General features: G+C 46.7%; 1 protein-coding gene across 3 annotated transcripts in view; it reads left to right on the forward strand.

Moving 5' to 3' along the window:
* Window positions 1-20,731, forward strand: part of GGNBP2 (gametogenetin binding protein 2) — a 374,808-nt gene that overhangs the window by 314,763 nt on the left and 39,314 nt on the right. For all 3 annotated transcript variants that reach the window (XM_063955008.1, XM_063955007.1, XM_063955006.1), the window contains exons 9-11: window positions 3,444-3,594; window positions 4,575-4,703; window positions 4,791-4,921. In XM_063955008.1, coding sequence (XP_063811078.1) covers window positions 3,444-3,594; window positions 4,575-4,703; window positions 4,791-4,921 — 411 coding nt within the window. The remainder of the gene's footprint in view (window positions 1-3,443; window positions 3,595-4,574; window positions 4,704-4,790; window positions 4,922-20,731) is intronic.

Genomic DNA, 20,731 nt, shown 5'->3' on the forward strand with positions numbered 1-20,731 from the left:
GTCACATTGGTTTGAACCACTTAAGACCGTGGAGTTAAAATATCTCACGTGGAAGGTGGTCATGCTGTTGGCCTTAGCTTCAGCTAGGCGTGTGTCAGAATTGGTGGCTTTGTCATGTAAAAGCCCATATCTGATTTTCCATATGGATAGGGCAGAATTGAGGACTCGTCCCCAATTTCTCCCAAAGGTGGTATCAGCGTTTCATCTGAACCAACCTATTGTGGTGCCTACTCGGGACTTGGAGGATTCCAAGTTGCTGGACGTAGTCCGGGCCCTGAAAATTTATGTTTCCAGGACGGCTAGAGTCAGAAAAACTGACTCGCTATTTATCCTGCATGCACCCAACAAGCTGGGTGCTCCTGCTTCAAAGCAGACTATTGCTCGCTGGATCTGTAGCACGATTCAGCTGACACATTCTGCGGCTGGACTGCCGCATCCTAAATCAGTAAAAGCCCATTCCACAAGGAAGGTGGGCTCTTCTTGGGCGGCTGCCCGAGGGGTCTCGGCTTTACAGCTTTGCCGAGCTGCTACTTGGTCAGGTTCAAACACATTTGCTAAATTCTACAAGTTTGATACCCTGGCTGAGGAGGACCTTGAGTTTGCTCATTCGGTGCTGCAGAGTCATCCGCACTCTCCCGCCCGTTTGGGAGCTTTGGTATAATCCCCATGGTCCTTACGGAGTTCCCAGCATCCACTAGGACGTCAGAGAAAATAAGAATTTACTCACCGGTAAATCTATTTCTCATAGTCCGTAGTGGATGCTGTGCGCCCGTCCCAAGTGCGGACTCTCTGCAATACATGTATATAGTCTATCTATATATCTATCTATCTATCTATCTATCTATCTATATATAGAACACTAAAATAACACATCCTAGATCTGAATGAATGAAATATTCTTAAATATTTTGTTCTTTACATAGCTGAATTTGCTGACAACAAAATCAAACGAAAGTTATCAATGGAAATCAAATTTATTAACCCATGGAGGTCTGGATTTGGAGTCAGTCAAAATTAAAGTGGAAAAACACACTACAGGCTGATCCAACTTTAATGTAATGTTCTTAAAACAAGTCAAAATGAGGCTAAGTAGTGTGTGTGGCCTCCATGTGCCTGTATGACCTCCCTACAACGTCTGGGCATGCTCCTGATGAGGTGGCGGATGGTCTCCTGAGGGATCTCCTCCCAGACCTGGACTAAAGCATCCGCCAACTCCTGGACAGTGTGTGGTGCAACGTGGCATTGGTGGATGGAGCGAGACATGATGTCCCAGATGTGCTCAATTGGATACAGGCCTGGGGAACGGGCGGGCCAGTCCATAGCATCAATGCCTTCGTCATGCAGGAACTGCTGACACACTCCAGCCACATGAGGTCTAGCATTGATTTGCATTAGGAGGAACCCAGGGCCAACCGCACCAGCATATGGTCTCACAAGGGGTCTGAGGATCTCATCTCGGTACCTAATGGCAGTCAGGCTACCTCTGGCGTGCACATGGAGGGCTGTGCGGCCCCCCAAAGAAATGCCACCTCACACCATTACTGACCCACTGCCAAACCGGTCATGCTGGAGGATGTTGCAGGCAGCAGAACGTTCGTCTCCAGACTCTGTCACGTCTGTCACATGTGCTCAGTGAGAACCTGCTTTCATCTGTGAAGAGCACAGGATGCCAGTGGCGAATTTGCCAATCTTGGTGTTCTCTGGCAAATGCCAAACGTCCTGCACGGTGTTGGGCTGTAAGCACAACCCCCACCTGTGGACGTCGGGCCCTCATACCACCCTCATGGAGTCTATTTCTGATCGTTTGAGTAGACACATGCACATTTGTGGCTTGCTGGAGGTCATTTTGCAGAGCTCTGGCAGTGTCCTCCTGTTCCTCCTTGCACAAAGGCGGAGGTAGCGGTCCTGCTGCTGGGTTGTTGCCCTCCTACGGCCTCCTCCACGTCTCCTGATGTACTGGCCTGTCTCCTGGTAGCGCCTCCATGCTCTGGACACTACGCTGACAGACACAGCAAACCTTCTTGCCTCATCTCGCATTGATGTGCCATCCTGGATGAGCTGCACTACCTGAGCCACTTGTGTGGGTTGTAGACTCCGTCTCATGCTACCACTAGAGTGAAAGCACCGCCAGCTTTCAAAAGTGACCAAAACATCAGCCAGAAAGCATAGGAGCTGACAAAGTGGTCTGTGGTCACCACCGGCAGAACAACTTCTTTATAGGGGTGTCTTGCTAATTGCCTATAATTCCCACCTTTTGTCTCTTCCATTTGCACAACAGCATGTGAAATTGATTGTCAATCAGTGTTGCTTCCTAAGTGGACAAGTGTGATTGACTTGGGAGTTACAGTGTGTTGTTTAAGTGTTCCCTTTATTTTTTTGAGCAGTGTATATTCATTCATTGCTATGCCTTGAGGCAGCAATTTTTTTAAATCTGAATCAGAAGTTGTATTATCATGTGCACTTTCACATCTTTTTGCTCACACAGATCTGTCGCAGCAATTACTTGACCATTGCTGAATGTGCACCGCGGAGTTGGTGTCCGTTTCACCCACCAGGGCCACAACTCCTCTACTATTGCATACTGTTAACTCAAACTTTACCAAAGTTAGTTCTACATACAAACTAACCTTCATGCAAATTTTCTTAAATATTGGAGATGGTCAAGAGGGTACGATTTTCAAAATTGGTCTACTGACATGGAATGACCCAAATTTCTGTGGCTGTGCAGGGAATTAATGCACATGGATCAACAACCTCATTCTGCGGTGTACTTATTCACAAACCCCGCCGAAATGCATAGTTCTTGTTCAGCATATACTTAAAAACAGCCATTCGAACAGCCATTTTTCTAGAGGTTGTTGTATAGATGATGTTAAATTAAAAGTAGATAAGCCCAGGCTATAAAAGATCAAGAAATGTGTCCAGTCTCAAGTCTGCATTGTCACACAGGGTGCAAAACTAAATACTGTGAGTACAAACACACACTAGTACCAGCCTTCCTACTAATAGATGGTGTTCTATGAATCTACTTCCTAACACTTGCAAGACATCTTCTTGATTACGACTATAATTGCACTCTGCACTATAGTATACACTGTATCAGGGGTAGGCAATGTGGGCAACTACACATCCCAGCATGCCTTTCCACTATTTTGCTCTTACAGCATGCTACAATTGTAGAAGGGCATGCTGGAATGTGTATTTCCCACAGCAGTTAGAGTACCACATATTGCCTTTATTGTACTGTTAATTTAGCGCTTAAGAATAATTCAGTTAAGTAGTGAAAGAGTTGACAGGGACTCCCATTAAATGGCAGTGTGACGCAGATCTTTAATCCGTCATCATTGGTTTTAGACAAAAGAACATGGTATCTTACAGTAATATATTTTTTTTTTCGTCTTATTCTGTGACACTTAATTGTTTGGTTTTCTTTCTCCTATAAGGAGCCATCAGGTTTTATAGAAATTGGCTGCAATTCCTGCAGTTCCTCAGAAGAAAACAGTGGCTGTGTAGAAGTTGTAATAACAAATGAAAATTCTTCTTGCACGTGTCCAAGTGGCGGTGATCTGTTGGCATCTCCAAAAACAAAAAAAGGTATTTGCATCCTGTTTCATGCTAAACCTTTGTATTTGTAAATATGAAATATCAAATCGTGGTTTTTTTTTTTTGGTTTTTTTTTAATAGTCCTATTTTTGTGAACATTTTCATGTACATTTTATGTTGACATTTGCCGCTGGTCCACAATAAGCCATTATTAGCACTTCATTTTTTATATATGGATTTTTTTATTTGATTTTTAAGCATTCTAGTTTGTAGGTAACCATTTATGAAATGTTTTCATAATGTACTTTTATCATTTTAAAAAAAATATAATATGAATAAGATTTGAAATGTATTCTCTACTTTGTTTAATTTGTGTGGTCATGAATGCTGCACCTGGAGGTACACAGATCCTTATCAATACACGGAGTAATCATACTACACTTTCCTTGTGCAGGGGGCTGAATTGTGACTTAACCTCTGCTAATCTTGGCTTATTGGGCACCTCCAGTACCGGTCTTGGCCCCATGTCCACGGGAGGTTCCATGATACTAGTACTAAGTGACCCAGTAGGTGATGCTACAACCAGTGCCATCTGTACACGTACGCAGCTGCAGCTCATTGATGACATCGCACAGTGAAAAAAAATTGTATCTGAAAAATTTCCCTGCTCCTGTGTCCCCTTACATACTGTAGTTCCCAGTCAGCCAATAGAGAGGGAAGAGATTGAGTTGTTGTGGTTTTTTGTTTTTTAAGCTTATAGTGCCAGACCTCCTGCTATTGTATCTAGTGTCTCCGACAGAGTGAGTGAGGGGAAAAAAAGGATTTAGAAATTTAACCTTTGCGCTCATACACAGTGCAGTACAAGCAGACACTCGGGATCCCTCTCCAGGAGTGGGTGGGGAATTAAAAACTGGATTTACAGCTTTGTAAGTATGTTAAGGTTTTAAGCAGTGACAGCGTTGTATCCTCTTGCATGTGGCTACTGACCTTAGCAACATCCTTATGGCTGTTTTTATGTACTTGTTCTCTAGCAAGCTTGACACCGCGTTCTAATGGCAGTGATTGTGGCTATTCATCTAGCATGGAGGGTAGTGAATCGGGCTCTCAGGAGGGATCAGACGTGGCCTGCACTGAAGGAATTTGTAACCATGATGAAGCAGGTATTAATTTGCAGTAGTTTTACATCTTTATTTAAATTTGAATTTATTTTTATAAATCTTTGTTTTAACTTGTTTGTCATTTTATAGGGGAATATTTGTGTGTCAACTGCGATAAAGAGGAAGATGGTTATAGTTGTGTAGAGTGTTGGGCCAATTCATCAAAAGACAGCCTGAAGGGAAAAAAGAAGAAGAAGAAGTATAAATGTGAAAATGAGAATGTGAGTTAAAAGTAGCTGGGCAATAAGTTATTTGACAATAAGTAACCAAAGGAATCTGCAAAGAGATATAGATATATATATATATATAGATATATATATATAGATATATATATGTATGTGTGTGTGTGTGTGTGTATATATATATATATATATATATATACATACATACATACATATACACACGCACACAATGCATCCAGAAAGTGCTTCACGTGAAAAAAGTATTTTTGTGATTTTTTTCTAAATTTGTTTAAAAATAAATAACTAAGAACTAAGAAATTACATGTACAAGTATTCACAGCCTTTGCCGTGAAGCTCAAAATTGAGCTCAGGTGCATCCTGTTTCCACTGATCATCCTTGAGATATTCCTACAGGTTATTTTGAGTCCTGTGGTAACTTCAGTTGATTGGACATGATTTGGAAAGGCACACACCTGTTTATATAAGGTCCCACACTTGACATTGCATGTCCGAGCACAAACCAAGCATGAAGTCAAAGGGATTGTCTGTAGACCTCTGAGACAGGATTGTCTCGACGCACAAATCTGGGGTGAGTACAGAAAAATATCTGCTGCTTTGAAGGTCCCAATGAGCACAGTGGCCTCCATCATCCGTAAATGGAAGAAGTTCAGAACCACCAAGAATCTTCCTAGAGCTGGCCGGCCATCTAAACTGAGCGATTGGGTGAGAAGGGCTCTAGTCAGGGAGGTGACCAAGAACCCGATGGTCACTCTGTCAGAGCTACAGCATTCCTCTGTGGGATGGAGTGAGGGGGGACTCGCTGCGTTCGCCACAGGTTCTATTACCACTCCTGGTGTCGTGGACACCCACAAGTGGGAATAGTCCCTGTTAGTCGTTAATGCGAGGAGACCACCGGTCACATAACTACATCCACACCATACACTCCGACAAGTTTGCTATGAATTTCAGCTGCTGATGTGCCATTTAGATGGAGAAATCTGATCATACTATGCTCCTCAATGACAATGTGTCCGCCGCCAGCCCTGCCATCTTACTAAGCATGTTGGTACAGAATGACTGATATTAGGCACAGTCTAATGGGCTTGAGGGGAAGAAGCAGGGGTCTACCTGCTCAGGCCTGGTTTGAAATTAGAATGAAATGGAGAACATTACACATGTGAGAGGCCTTGTTACCTTACTTATTGAACCACCCTCATGCATCCTGGCATTACTGGTTTCTGCTTTCCATAAGAGGAACAACAGGAAAAGGTTTCAGCTAGAAGATCCGGAATATTACATGTCCCCTCCCGTGTTTAAAATATAATTAGTGTTTCGGAAAGAGGTAAAAGGAAGGGCTTTAAAATAAAGTTAGGGGAGTGTCCCCAATGTAATGTCATACACATTTGTGTAATATCACTTTGTTACATGTGTGATCCTTTTTTTTTTTTTTTTTTTTTTACTACTTAAGCTCTCTCAAATGGTTTTGATCTGACATCGGTCTTAATATGTGTATCCAAATGAGTTAATACCAGTGCCAGTTGAGTATCCCTTATCCAAAATCCCATCTTTTTGGGTCCCCTTACTGAGATAATGACATATATAATATTTATATATGGAGATATGTAATGAATGACTCCTTTGTGTAATTTATAATTTCATATAAAGTTTATTGTTCCAATCATCTGATCCTATAGCTAAGGAATATTCAAAAGTAAATCTAATTGTAATTACATTCCATGATCAACTTATCACATCACTGTAGTCAAATACGATTTGGACCTGAGGAAACTCAATACCGCACAGTTTTACATGGAATTATTGAAATCTTTCCCGATGGCTGTCCGCAAAAAAAGGTTTCCTCACTTCCATACAGTTTTTAATGTTTAATATCGGGTGTATATCAAGTGCAAATAGCAGCATTTACTAAAGGTTGTTTTGACTTTATAAAATGAACCCACCGTAGATCCCAATTAGTTTCTGAATCTCTAAACAGATCCGTTACAGTACATTACAATAGTATTAAGAATTTGCAAAAATGTATTTCACCTTCTGTGAACCAGGTGGAAAAATGTCGTTGGCCGCACTAAACCACTGTCGCTACACATTGCTGGCAACATCATAACTCCAGCTACATGAAATGGCAACTTGAGCACAGTTTTTTTTTTTTTTTTTTTTTTTTTTTAAAGCTAGGAGTTAAAACGTGCTGCTGTATGTCACACCCCACCTAGTGCACCGAAGGCTAAAAATTGTGTGCGATTCTTCCCAAAATTGCTCACTAGGCCTATAAGCCTAGGATTGTAGTGGACAAAGTGCATCCAAAAAGAAAAAAAACGCACTCCAGTTTATTTTAAAACGGTAAACCCTTTCTCCTTCATTCACTAGGGGACACTGGAGTTACACTAGGGCAGGGGTGGGCAGACTTTTGGAGTCTGTGATCTACTTTAAAAGCTGAAAAGCTTTTGTGATCTACCTAGGTGGGATAATAGCGTGCCCAAAAAATGGGGCGTGGCATAACAAAAAAGGGACGTAGCCTTGCTGCACAGGGTGTAATGACTGTCTCGCACGAAATAACACATTGACCCCCACAGGTAAAAACCTCAAACACATATGACCCCACAGTGCCACATATGACCCCACCGTGCCACATATAGATACCCCCCCACAGTGCTAGATATGAGCCCACAGTGCCACATACAGATATGCCCCCACAGTGCCATGTGCACACAGTACTAGATATGCACCCACAGTGCCAGATACAAATATGCCCCTACAGTGCCACATTTGACCCCACAGTGCCACATATGACCCCAGTGCCAGATACAGATATGCCCCCAGAGTGCCATGTGCCCACAGTGCCAGATATGCCTCCGCAGTGCCACATATGCCCCCACAGTGCCAGATACAGATATGCCCCCACAGTGCCATGTGCCCACAGTTAGATATGCCTCCGCAGTGCCACATATGACCCCACAGTGCCAGATACAGATATGCCCCCACAGTGCCAGATATGCCCCCATAGTGCTTCTCACCGTGTTGCTGCTGTGTGGAGAGCACAGCGCGCCCTGCCCCTCAGTCTGGTCTCCAGCGGTGACTGCAGCGTGTATATCTCAAATCAGGCGCGGTCTGCGAGCTCTGATTGGCTAACGAACTGGCACCTGATTTGAGCTATACACTCCGCCGTTACTGCCGGAGATCAGACTGAGGGGCAGTTCGGCAGGCAGGAGAGGCGCGCCTCGTGTTGATGGGCGGCGGGTTGCGATCGACTGGTCGCATGTCCATCGCGATCAACTGTTTGGCCACCCCTGCACTAGGGTATATACAACTGATGACTCTATACACTTTAAGAATTATTTAGTTGGCTCCTCCCCCCTATACTCCACTGGCCTCTGTTTTAGATTAGTGCCCGAGGGAGTCGGGTGCTTTTTAATTGAACTTTTTATTTTTTTCAATGATCTTCACAGGCTGTAGTCTGCCTGCACTGTGGGAGCCACTGGAGGGACCCAACATGGTTTACAGTTTCCGGGTCCCTGGCCACAGGGTCACCAGACCCTTTGTGCCCCTTCACATCTGTGGCCAGGCAGCAGGAAGTATCACCCACCACCCTTGATTAGCAAGGGTAGTGGGGATGCTAGGAGTGGTCCCCAGTTTGGGTAAGCAGTGCTTAGCCCTGCAGAGAGCAGCAGTGACGCTGATCCCTGAGCTCTGCTCACCCAATGGAAAAGACACTTTGAGTCAGACTGCTGCATATTGCCTGCCATTCCAAAATAGACCCCCACAACTCACACCCGCTGCTGGTGGTAGTTTGGGCATGTTTGTGTCTGCGCCATAGCATTGCACTATACAAGAAACGCTTTATCTCTCACATTTGAATTTTAGCGGGTTCCAGGCTGGAGGCGGAGCTTAGCGGCAGCGCTGCTAATCCCGCGCCCCCACTCATGTGGCAGTCCACCACAGCATTGCTGACAGCGCTCATCAGCCTCAGAGAGGTATGTGAATAGTAATGAGAATTGTGTGGTATTAGGGGTGTGGGGCATAGCCACTTCTAATTCCGTGGGAGCTGCTCCCTGGGTACACTCCTCCCTCTCTATAGCTGCTACTTTGTCTGGTGTTTTTCCCTGTACACCATCTAAAGTTGCTGTGTGTGTGTGTGTGTGTGTGTGTGTGTGTGTGTGTGTGTGTGTGTGTGTGTGTTGTATTGTGTACTGGGTTTGTCCTGCTGCTTGCAGTCTGTGTGCTAGCAAAGTCTAAGTGATATCACAAAGGACTTTACGTCTATCCTCTCAGACGGCAGGGAAGGTCTCTTCTATCCCAGCTGCATCAGAAAAAGGAATTGTTTCTCAAAAGATTTTCTCTGACGTCCTAGTGGATGCTGGGGACTCCGTCAGGACCATGGGGATTAGCGGCTCCGCAGGAGACAGGGCACAAAAATAAAGCTTTAGGATCAGGTGGTGTGCACTGGCTCCTCCCCCTATGACCCTCCTCCAAGCCTCAGTTAGGTTTTTGTGCCCGTCCGAGCAGGGTGCAATCTAGGTGGCTCTCCTAAAGAGCTGCTTAGAAAAAGTTTTTAGGTTTTTTATTTTCAGTGAGTCCTGCTGGCAACAGGCTCACTGCATCGAGGGACTTAGGGGAGAGAAGTGAACTCACCTGCGTGCAGGATGGATTGGCTTCTTAGGCTACTGGACACCATTAGCTCCAGAGGGAGTCGGAACACAGGTCTCACCCTGGGGTTCGTCCCGGAGCCACGCCGCCGACCCCCCTTACAGATGCCGAAGATGGAAGAGGTCCAGAAGCAGGCGGCAGAAGACTTTTCAGTCTTCCTGAGGTAGCGCACAGCACTGCAGCTGTGCGCCATTGTTGTCAGCACACTTCACACAGCGGTCACGGAGGGTGCAGGGCGCTGGGGGGGCGCCCTGGGCAGCAATGTATAATACCTTTTTATGGCTAAAAATACATCACATATAGCCCTTGAGGCTATATGGATGTATTTAACCCCTGCCAGATCTCACAAACTCCGGAGAAGAGCCCGCCGAAATAGGGGGCGGGGCTTATTCTCCTCAGCACACAGCGCCATTTTCCTGCTCAGCTCCGCTGTGAGGAAGGCTCCCAGGACTCTCCCCTGCACTGCACTACAGAAACAGGGTAAAACAGAGAGGGGGGGCACTTTTTTTGGCGATATTACTATATTTAAGCTGCTATAAGGATACAACACTTATATAGGGTTGTTCCCATATATATTATAGCGCTTGGGTGTGTGCTGGCAAACTCTCCCTCTGTCTCCCCAAAGGGCTAGTGGGGTCCTGTCTTCAATAGAGCATTCCCTGTGTGTCTGCTGTGTGTCGGTACGTGTGTGTCGACATGTATGAGGACGATGTTGGTGTGGAGGCAGAGCAATTGCCGGTAATGGTGATGTCACCCCCTAGGGAGTCGATGGCTTTGTTTATGGAATTACGTGATAATGTCAGCACATTACAAAAATCAGTTGACGACATGAGACGGCCGTCAAACCAGTTAGTACCTGCCCAGGCGTCTCAGACACCGTCAGGGGCTGTAAAACGCCGTTTACCTCAGTCGGTCGATACAGACCCAGACACGGACACTGAATCTAGTGTCGACGGTGAAGAAACAAACGTATTTTCCAGTAGGGCCACACGTTATATGATCACGGCAATGAAGGAGGCTTTGCATATTTCTGATACTACAAGTACCACAAAAAAGGGTATTATGTGGGGGGTGAAAAAACTACCTGTAGTTTTTCCTGAATCAGAGGAATTGAATGATGTATGTGATGAAGCGTGGGTTAACCCAGATAGAAAAGGGCTAATTTCAAAAAAGTTATTGGCATTATACCCTTTCCCGCCAGAGGTTAGGGCGCGCTGGGAAACACCCCCTAAGGTGGATAAGGCGCTCACACGCTTATCAAAACAAGTGGCGTTACCGTCTCCTGATACGGCCGCCCTCAAGGATCCAGCTGATAGGAGGCTGGAAACTACCCTAAAAAGTATATACACACATACTGGTGTTATACTGCGACCAGCCATCGCCTCAGCCTGGATGTGCAGTGCTGGGGTGGTCTGGTCGGATTCCCTGACTGAAAATATTGATACCCTGGATAGGGACAGTATTTTACAGACTTTAGAGCAATTAAAGGATGCTTTTCTTTATATGCGAGATGCTCAGAGGGATATTTGCACTCTGGCATCGAGAGTAAGTGCGATGTCCATATCTGCCAGAAGAAGTTTATGGACACGACAGTGGTCAGGTGATGCGGATTCCAAACGGCATATGGAAGTATTGCCGTATAAAGGGGAGGAATTATTTGGCGTCGGTCTATCGGATCTGGTGGCCACGGCAACGGCCGGGAAATCCACCTTTTTACCTCAGACCCCCTCCCAACAGAAAAAGACACCGTCTTTTCAGCCGCAGTCCTTTCGGTCCTATAAGAACAAGCGGGCAAAAGGACAGTCATATCTGCCCCGAGGCAGAGGAAAGGGTAAGAGAGGGCAGCAAGCAGCTCCTTCCCAGGAACAGAAGCCCTCCGCGGGTTCTGCAAAGCCCTCAGCATGACGCTGGGGCTTTACAAGCGGACTCAGGAACGGTGGGGGGTCGACTCAAGAATTTCAGCGCGCAGTGGGCTTGCTCACAGGTGGACCCCTGGATCCTGCAGGTAGTATCTCAGGGTTACAGGTTGGAATTCGAGAAGTCTCCCCCTCGCCGGTTCCTAAAGTCTGCTTTGCCAACGTCTCCCTCAGACAGGGCGACGGTATTGGAAGCCATTCACAAGCTGTTTTCTCAGCAGGTGATAGTCAAGGTACCCCTCCTACAACAGGGAAAGGGGTATTACTCCACGCTATTTGTGGTACCGAAGCCGGACGGCTCGGTAAGACCTATTCTAAATCTGAAATCTTTGAACCTGTACATACAAAAATTCAGTTTCAAGATGGAATCACTCAGAGCAGTGATAGCGAATCTGGAAGAAGGGGACTTTATGGTGTCCCTGGACATAAAAGATGCTTACCTGCATGTCCCAATTTGCCCTTCACATCAAGGGTACCTCAGGTTCGTGGTGCAAAACTGTCATCAGTTTCAGACGCTGCCGTTTGGATTGTCCACGGCACCTCGGGTCTTTACCAAGGTAATGGCCGAAATGATGATTCTTCTGCGAAGAAGAGGCGTATTAATTATCCCTTACTTGGACGATCTCCTGATAAGGGCAAGGTCCAGAGAACAGCTGGAGGACGGAGTAGCACTAACCCAAGTAGTGCTACAACAACACGGGTGGATTCTGAATTTTCCAAAATCTCAGTTGACCCCGACAACACGTCTGCTGTTCCTGGGAATGATTCTGGACACGGTTCAAAAAAAGGTGTTTCTTCCGGAGGAGAAAGCCAAGGAGTTATCCGAACTTGTCAGGAACCTCCTAAAACCAGGAAAAGTGTCTGTGCATCAATGCACAAGAGTCCTGGGAAAGATGGTGGCTTCTTACGAAGCAATCCCATTCGGCAGATTCCACGCACAAACTTTTCAGTGGGATCTGCTGGACAAATGGTCCGGATCGCATCTGCAGATGCATCAGCGGATAACCTTATCGCCACGGACAAGGGTGTCTCTTCTGTGGTGGTTGCAGAGTGCTCATCTGTTAGAAGGCCGCAGATTCGGCATACAGGACTGGGTCCTGGTGACCACGGATGCCAGTCTGAGAGGCTGGGGAGCGGTCACACAGGGAAGAAACTTCCAGGGAGTATGGTCAAGCCTGGAGATGTCTCTTCACATAAATATACTGGAGCTAAGAGCGATTTACAATGCTCTAAGTCTGGCAAAACTCCTGCTTCAGGGTCAGCCGGTGTTGATCCAGTCGGACAACATCACGGCAGTCGCCCACGTAAACAGACAGGGCGGCACAAGAAGCAGGAGAGCAATGACAGAAGCTGCAAGGATTCTTCGCTGGGCGGAAGATCATGTGATAGCACTGTCAGCAGTGTTCATTCCGGGAGTGGACAACTGGGAAGCAGACTTCCTCAGCAGACACGATCTACACCCGGGAGAGTGGGGACTTCATCCAGAAGTCTTCCACATGATTGTGAACCGTTGGGAAAAACCAAAGGTGGATATGATGGCGTCTCGCCTCAACAAAAAACTGGACAGGTATTGCGCCAGGTCAAGAGACCCTCAGGCAATAGCTGTGGATGCTCTGGTAACACCGTGGGTGTTCCAGTCAGTGTATGTGTTTCCTCCTCTGCCTCTCATACCCAAAGTACTGAGAATTATACGGCAAAGGGGAGTAAGAACGATACTCGTAGCTCCGGATTGGCCAAGAAAAACTTGGTACCCGGAACTTCAGGAGATGCTCACGGAAAATCCGTGGCCTCTACCTCTAAGGCGGGACCTGATTCAGCAGGGACCGTGTCTATTCCAAGACTTACCGCGGCTGCGTTTGACGGCGTGGCGGTTGAACGCCGAATTCTAAAGGAAAAAGGCATTCCGGAAGAGGTCATTCCTACACTGGTTAAAGCCAGGAAGGAGGTGACTGCACAACATTATCACCGCATTTGGAGAAAATATGTTGCATGGTGTGAGGCCACGAAGGTCCCCACGGAGGAGTTTCAACTGGGTCGATTCCTGCATTTCCTACAAACAGGATTGTCTATGGGCCTCAAATTGGGGTCCATTAAGGTTCAAATTTCGGCCCTGTCGATTTTCTTCCAGAAAGAATTGGCTTCAGTTCCTGAAGTCCAGACTTTTGTTAAAGGAGTACTACATATACAGCCCCCGGTGGTGCCCCCTGTGGCTCCGTGGGACCTTAATGTAGTTTTGGATTTTCTCAAATCCCATTGGTTTGAGCCACTCAAATCGGTGGATTTGAAATATCTTACGTGGAAAGTAACCATGCTACTGGCCCTGGCTTCAGCCAGGAGAGTATCAGAATTGGCGGCTTTATCGTATAAAAGCCCATATCTGATTTTCCATTCGGACAGGGCAGAACTGCGGACGCGTCCTCATTTTCTGCCTAAGGTGGTGTCAGCGTTTCATCTGAACCAGCCTATTGTGGTGCCTCCGGCTACTAGCGATTTGGAGGATTCCAAGTTGCTGGACGTTGTCCGGGCATTGAGAATATATATTTCAAGGACGGCTGGAGTCAGAAAATCTGACTCGCTGTTTATACTATATGCACCCAACAAGCTGGGTGCTCCTGCTTCTAAGCAGACGATTGCTCGTTGGATTTGTAGCACAATTCAACTTGCACATTCTGTGGCAGGCCTGCCACAGCCTAAATCTGTCAAGGCCCATTCCACAAGGAAGGTGGGCTCATCCTGGGCGGCTGCCCGAGGGGTCTCGGCATTGCAACTCTGCCGAGCAGCTACGTGGTCTGGGGAGAACACGTTTGTAAAATTCTACAAATTTGATACCCTGGCTAAAGAGGACCTGGAGTTCTCTCATTCGGTGCTGCAGAGTCATCCGCACTCTCCCGCCCGTTTGGGTGCTTTGGTATAATCCCCATGGTCCTGACGGAGTCCCCAGCATCCACTAGGACGTCAGAGAAAATAAGATTTTACTTACCGATAAATCTATTTCTCGTAGTCCGTAGTGGATGCTGGGCGCCCATCCCAAGTGCGGATTGTCTGCAATACTTGTACATAGTTATTGTTACAAAAAAATCGGGTTGTTATTGTTGTGAGCCGTCTGTTCAGAGGCTCCAACGTTGTCATACTGTTAACTGGGTTCAGATCACAAGTTGTACGGTGTGATTGGTGTGGCTGGTATGAGTCTTACCCGGGATTCAAAATCCTTCCTTATTGTGTACGCTCGTCCGGGCACAGTATCCTAACTGAGGCTTGGAGGAGGGTCATAGGGGGAGGAGCCAGTGCACACCACCTGATCCTAAAGCTTTATTTTTGTGCCCTGTCTCCTGCGGAGCCGCTAATCCCCATGGTCCTGACGGAGTCCCCAGCATCCACTACGGACTACGAGAAATAGATTTATCGGTAAGTAAAATCTTATTTTTGCCTGCTCTAGGTGCAAAATTAAGTTTCCCCATGCTTGCAAAGATTAGGGTTCTCTCTGTGAATCTTGTGAATGAGAGCGTTCAGCCCCTGCTGTTGACTGCTGCCCCTGCTGATAATCCATCCTGGGTGGCTACCTTAGCAGTAGCCATGTCTGAGCTGTCTCATGATACGTGGCTTGCCGTAGGGATTAGGGGTCCGCAAAGGGAGTGTTCTAGTTCCCTGCCTTCTTTCCAAGCCAGCTTGGGCTCAAGGTTTAGCCTGCTCAGTTAAGTGTTTAGTGCAGATCTGGTTCCTATTCATGACTGTCCTTTCATTTCTTTCTGGCCCTTAACTGATTTTGTGCAAAATCCAGATGTCCCTCATCTGCGACTAGAGAACGTAAATCCAGAGGTAATCAGCCTGACCCTAGTGCTGGTCCCAGTGATTCAGTGCACTCAGGGATTTTATTCCTATCTGTTTATAGTTCCAAAGCTGGATGGTTCACTCTGGTCTGTTTTGAATCTCAAATCCTTAAATGTTTATTTGGTGTTTCAGCCTTTTCAAGATGGAGTCCATTCATTTCTGTGATCCTTACCTCCACATTACAATTTGGTAACCACATCAGGCGTTCCTCGCTTTTGACATATAGGACTCTCAATACTAGTTTTAGACTCTGCCCTTCAGCCTGGCATCAGTTCCCCCCTGGCACCAGCTCCCCATCAGCTGGATTATCAACTTCAAAAAGTCCAGTCCGGTACTGTATCAGCATCTACAGATCCTGGATATGATTCCGGACACCTCTTCACAGAGATGGTTTCTTCCATCAGAGAAGGCCCAGGCAATTCAGGAGTTGGTCAGGTTGCATCTCACCTGTGCATTTGACTGATGGGGCAAGATGGTTGCATCCTTCGAGGCAATTCAGTTCAGGTTCTATTCCGGGCCATTTCAGTTGTCCTATCTTCAACTTGTTGTCGGACTCACATTTTTCTGGTTTGGTGGCTTCAGACCCCTCATCTTACAGCAGGTCTCCATTTCGTTATTTAGAATTGGACACCAGCTAAGCGGCTGGGGTACGGTGGCGCTGGACAGCCAATTTCAGCGACGCTGGTCACGCCAGAAGGCACTTCTTCCTATCAAAGTGCTATAGCTCAGGGCAGTGTACAAGGATCTTTCTGCTGCGGGTGCACTGGGCTCCACAGGGAATGACATTGTGGTGTAGAATAGGATCTTGATCCGAGGCACCAACAGGCTCAAAGCTTTGACCTTCTTCCCAAGATGCATAGCCCACCTCCTCTATAACCCCGCCTCCGTGCACAGGAGCTCAGTTTTGTAGTTTGTGCCATGCAGTAAGCAGGCATACAACAGGGGGCTGCTCTTGCAGCCCTGAGAAGATGCTTTTACAGAAAAATGGAAGATTTCAAGGGCTGTAGCAGAGACACTGACTGTTAGATGTCAGTCAGACATCTCCTGCTGCAGCTCCATCACCTCCCCCAGTGGCGCTGTACACTCCCGGAGGCTCCGGTTTTCTTCCAATTAGTCACACATGACCGCTGTTCTCCTGGATCGCGTGGCCGCACTCAGAGGAGGTAAGTGGATCGTCGTGTCGTCTTCCCCCCCCCCCCCCCCCCCCCCCCCCTGGCGGGACCCGCTGTAAATCGAGATCCCGCGCGGCCGGTGGACACTGGCAGTACAGGGACCCCACTAGACCACCAGGGCATGGGCACAGGTCGGTTTTTCTCTCATAAAACAGTTTATTTAAGCCCCCAATACCCGGTGGGGTAGTCCAGCAGGGGAATAAGGCTTTGACCTGTAGCCCCAGCCCCAGTGCGCCATTTAGAGTAAATGTTCCCGCCCTGGATCTCCATATCTCTCCCTCACTCCCTGTCAGCGTTTGGGCGCCATTATAGCAAGCAGAACTGATCCTGGGACTGTATGGGCAAATTCTCCTCTGTAAAGCCGCCTGCCTGTCAGCGCTGTGCATTTTACAGGACACTTAAGTATTCTACATGTCTGCTGACAGTGTTAGTTAAGAAAAAGTGCATTAAGTCAGGGTTATTTCGTACAAGTACCCTGTGATATACATCCAGTCTTTACTGTGCATTGTTATATCTATTAAGTGTATAGCTATACTTAGTATTACTCTGTATTGCTAGTCCAGTGCAGTTTTATTGCATGTCCACATTTCTGCATTGTACAAACTGTGACTGTGTGTGTGCGTATAGCTGCTGTGTGACCTCCATTTCGTGTATTTCACTCAGATTGCTATCCCTATATTCTATAACCTGAGCCGGCTAGGTTCGTCAGGTTTATTATAATATACGTAGTTCACAGGATATACTCAGTGTGCATTATTCTCTGTGATTTTTAGTCACCATATACCTCTAGAATTCCCTGTTTGTGCTGAAATACACTGCACAGGGGGTTCTTGTCAGGTATTGCGCTGCTGATATTGTACTGTGTTTACTTGCATTGAGCATTTGATTATGTCAGCTACAACGGTGCTGGGGCTGATCCCACATTGCGTGGTGTTGATGCTGCAGACACATTTGAGGATAACATAGCAGCTGGGGGGTTCCTTACCCCCCAGTGGGACTGTAGTTCAAAATGACCCACCTTGGGCTACCTTCTCCACGCTATTGAATACGCTGGTAACTAGACTAATGGCCCCTATGTGACCTCCTGTGCCGGTACAACCGTTTATGGTCCCCCAGTTACAGCAATTGAACCAATCACTGACTACTCAAAAGTCTAACCCTCTCCCGCCTAAGTCCAAGGGGTCCTCTAAGCGGGCAATTACTTCCTCACAATCCACCAACGTCCCAGACACCTCGTCTGGTGAGGACAGCGTTTATACCGACCCCACAGATTCTGATCCTGATGCTTCTGATGGGGAAGCTGTTTCACAGGTGGATGTTCCTGACTTGTTGAAAGCTATCAGGCTCATTCGGGCGTTACATTTTGGTTTGACCACGGCTCCGTGAGTTTTCACCAAGGTCATGTTGCTCCCTGTATCTCTTCTTTCATGACGATAGGGCTGAGCTTCTCACAAAGCAGGCCTTCTTGCCAAAGATGGTCTCTGCCTTCCACTTAAATCAGCCTATGTAGGTTCCTGTGTTGTCGGGTGACGATGTATCTCCCCTATCGATTTGCTGTGGTTTGTGCACTCTGGATCTACATTGCTCTTACGGCGACCCTGTGCAAATCAGATTCTGTTTGTACTCTATGGGGGTAATTCTAAGTTGATCGCAGTAGGAACTTTGTTTGCAGTTGGGCAAAACCATGTGCTGCAGGGGAGGCAGATATAACATGTGCAGAGAGATAGATTTGGGTGTGGTAAGTTCAATCTGCTATCTAAATTGCAGTGTAAAAATAAAACAGCCAGTATTTACCCTGCACAGAAACAAAATAACCCACCCAAATCAAACTCTCTGCAAATGTTATAGCTGCCTCCCCTGCAGTGCACATGGTTTTGCCCAACTGCTAAAAACATTTTCCTGCTGCGATCAACTTGGAATTACCCCCTATGATGCTGCAGGTTGTCTTGCTACCAAGCAGACCCTAGCCAGGTGGATCTGTCTGGCGATTTGTCAGGCTTACGTGGCCAGTGCTCGCCCACCACTTACTTCCATTTCTGCTCATACCACACACTTGGTTGGGACTTCTTGGGCTGCTCGCAGAGGTGATTCTATGTCTCAGCTTTGCCGTGCGTCCACTTGGTCTATGTTACATACGTTTACTGTTTTACCATTTTAATACCTTTGGGGTCACTGATACAGGGCTTGGTCTCAGGGTTTTGCAGGGGTCTCGGCCTTCTCCCAGCCAGGAGGGATGCTTTGACATTTCCCCAGTGTAACTCCAATGTCCCCTAGTGGATGAAGGAGAAAACAACAGATTTAGGTTCTTAACAATAAATCCCTTTCCCTTAGTATGCTACGACTGCATGTCTGATGTCTGCAATGTGTTTGTGGTTGTCGTCGTCCCCCCCCCCCCCCCCCCCCCCCCCCTTTCTTCTGTTTCGGTCATTGGCTTACTGTTTCTTCCTTCTTATTGTCTCTCTTCCTCTGTTGTCTTTGCTCTCTGTTTCCACTCAGGCTTGGTTATTCTTAACTGAGTCCATTGTAGTATAGAGAGGGAGGAGCGTACTATTTGAAAGAATTCAATCTACCCCAGTGGCACTCCAGTGTCCCCTATGGAATCTGAGAAAGGAGTTTATTGCTAAATACCAAAATAGAAACTAAAAACACCCCCAATACCCCTCTTTCACCAATTTAAGTCTTCCAAATCCATTTGAGTCAGGTCCTCTTACAAAAGTAGTTTTTTTTTTTTTTATCTTGCAAAAAGAAAAAGTAAGATGTCGCAGAGCATGTCAGAAATGACCGGGCCCTAGAAGACACTGCCATAAGAATTAATGGGGGCACTCTGGTTAGAGCACAGCAGCTCCCCCCTGCTCTGACCAACCAGAACGCTCCATTTCATTCTTATGGCATTCCTATGGAACTGTCCTGCTCTTTACACCAACTCGCCTGTTAGAGGTGGGTCATTTTTTTTTTTTTTTTTTTTGGGAGGGGGGGTGGGGATGTAAGGGGGGCAAAAATCCATGGTTTCTGTTTGAGAAATTGTGGAAAATATTTGCCAGGATGTGTTATATTTTGTTGGTTCTTTCGCCTTTTATAATTTCCAAAAACTTTAACAATGATGCTGGTGGCAATAATGGCTGAAACCTGAAAGCTTAAGGATCTTAAATTACTATTACTGCAAACTGTAACTTGTGTTGCAAAGTACACACTTGCACTGATCTGTAGCTTTGATCATTGAGTCTGATGCAGTTGATGACTCCCTAATTAGGCAGTCCAGCTGGTGAATCGGTGATATAGCAAAAACCGTTTTTGAATGTCCTGGAGCCCACTTCTTTAACTGACTGCTTAACGTAATGCAATTGTCCTATATTAGTCTACTTTCCAATTTAATTTGGTTATTTAACTTGTTATATTTCGCTAACGTCCTAGTGGATACTGAGGAATAGTAAATTACCATGGGGTATAGATCTGGTCCATTGGAGCCTAGAACTTTAAGAAATCATTAGTGTGTACTGCACACTCCACCCCTCTATGCTCCTCCCCTCTATGCACCTCCTAGCAGACTCGGTTTAGAAAAATGTGCCCAAAGAGCCGGGTGCATTCTGTTGCTCTCCAGAGAGTTTTCTTCAGAAATTTATTTTAGTTTATTTTCAGGCACACTGGTTGGCAACCCGTCTACCTGCATCGTGGGACTTAGAGCGTGGACAGAACCAACTTCCTTAAGAGTTAATGGTTCATATCCCAGTTGACAGGACACTGAGCTCCTCATGTGATGTTTCTCACACTTCCAGAGTGTGAGCCCACGCCACACTGGCATTATACTCGTAAAAAGGGGCTTGCGCACTGTCTTTTTACACATACATGCAGAAGGCAGTATAAATAACAGAGCGACTGTGTGCCATTAAGGGGGCGGGGCTTCCCGGAGAGCGGGACCAGAGGCTAAAAGGCGCAGTTTCCTGCTACTCTGTATAGGCTGCATGCAGAGACTGCTCCTCCACACCCACTGAATCACCAATTGTGTGGTACCATGGGGTTATAGTGAAGGAGGGAGCACGTATTCAGTGGTTATACCGCTGTGAGGTAAATTACACATAAAAGACACCCAGTGGGGCGCTGCTCTGTCTGTGGGGTTGTGTGCTGGTCCCATTCCTCTTTGTCACTCCATTCAGGGTTGTCTGGAATAAGTGTGCTGTCTCACTATGGGCCCTACACACTGGCCGACCCGCCGCCGAGCTGCCCGACGGCGGATACGGCCGACAAGCGACCCGGCGGCGGGGGGGCAGTGACGGGGG

The sequence above is a fragment of the Pseudophryne corroboree genome, chromosome 2 (genome assembly GCF_028390025.1).
Source record: "Pseudophryne corroboree isolate aPseCor3 chromosome 2, aPseCor3.hap2, whole genome shotgun sequence".
NCBI classification, from domain to species: domain Eukaryota; kingdom Metazoa; phylum Chordata; class Amphibia; order Anura; family Myobatrachidae; genus Pseudophryne; species Pseudophryne corroboree.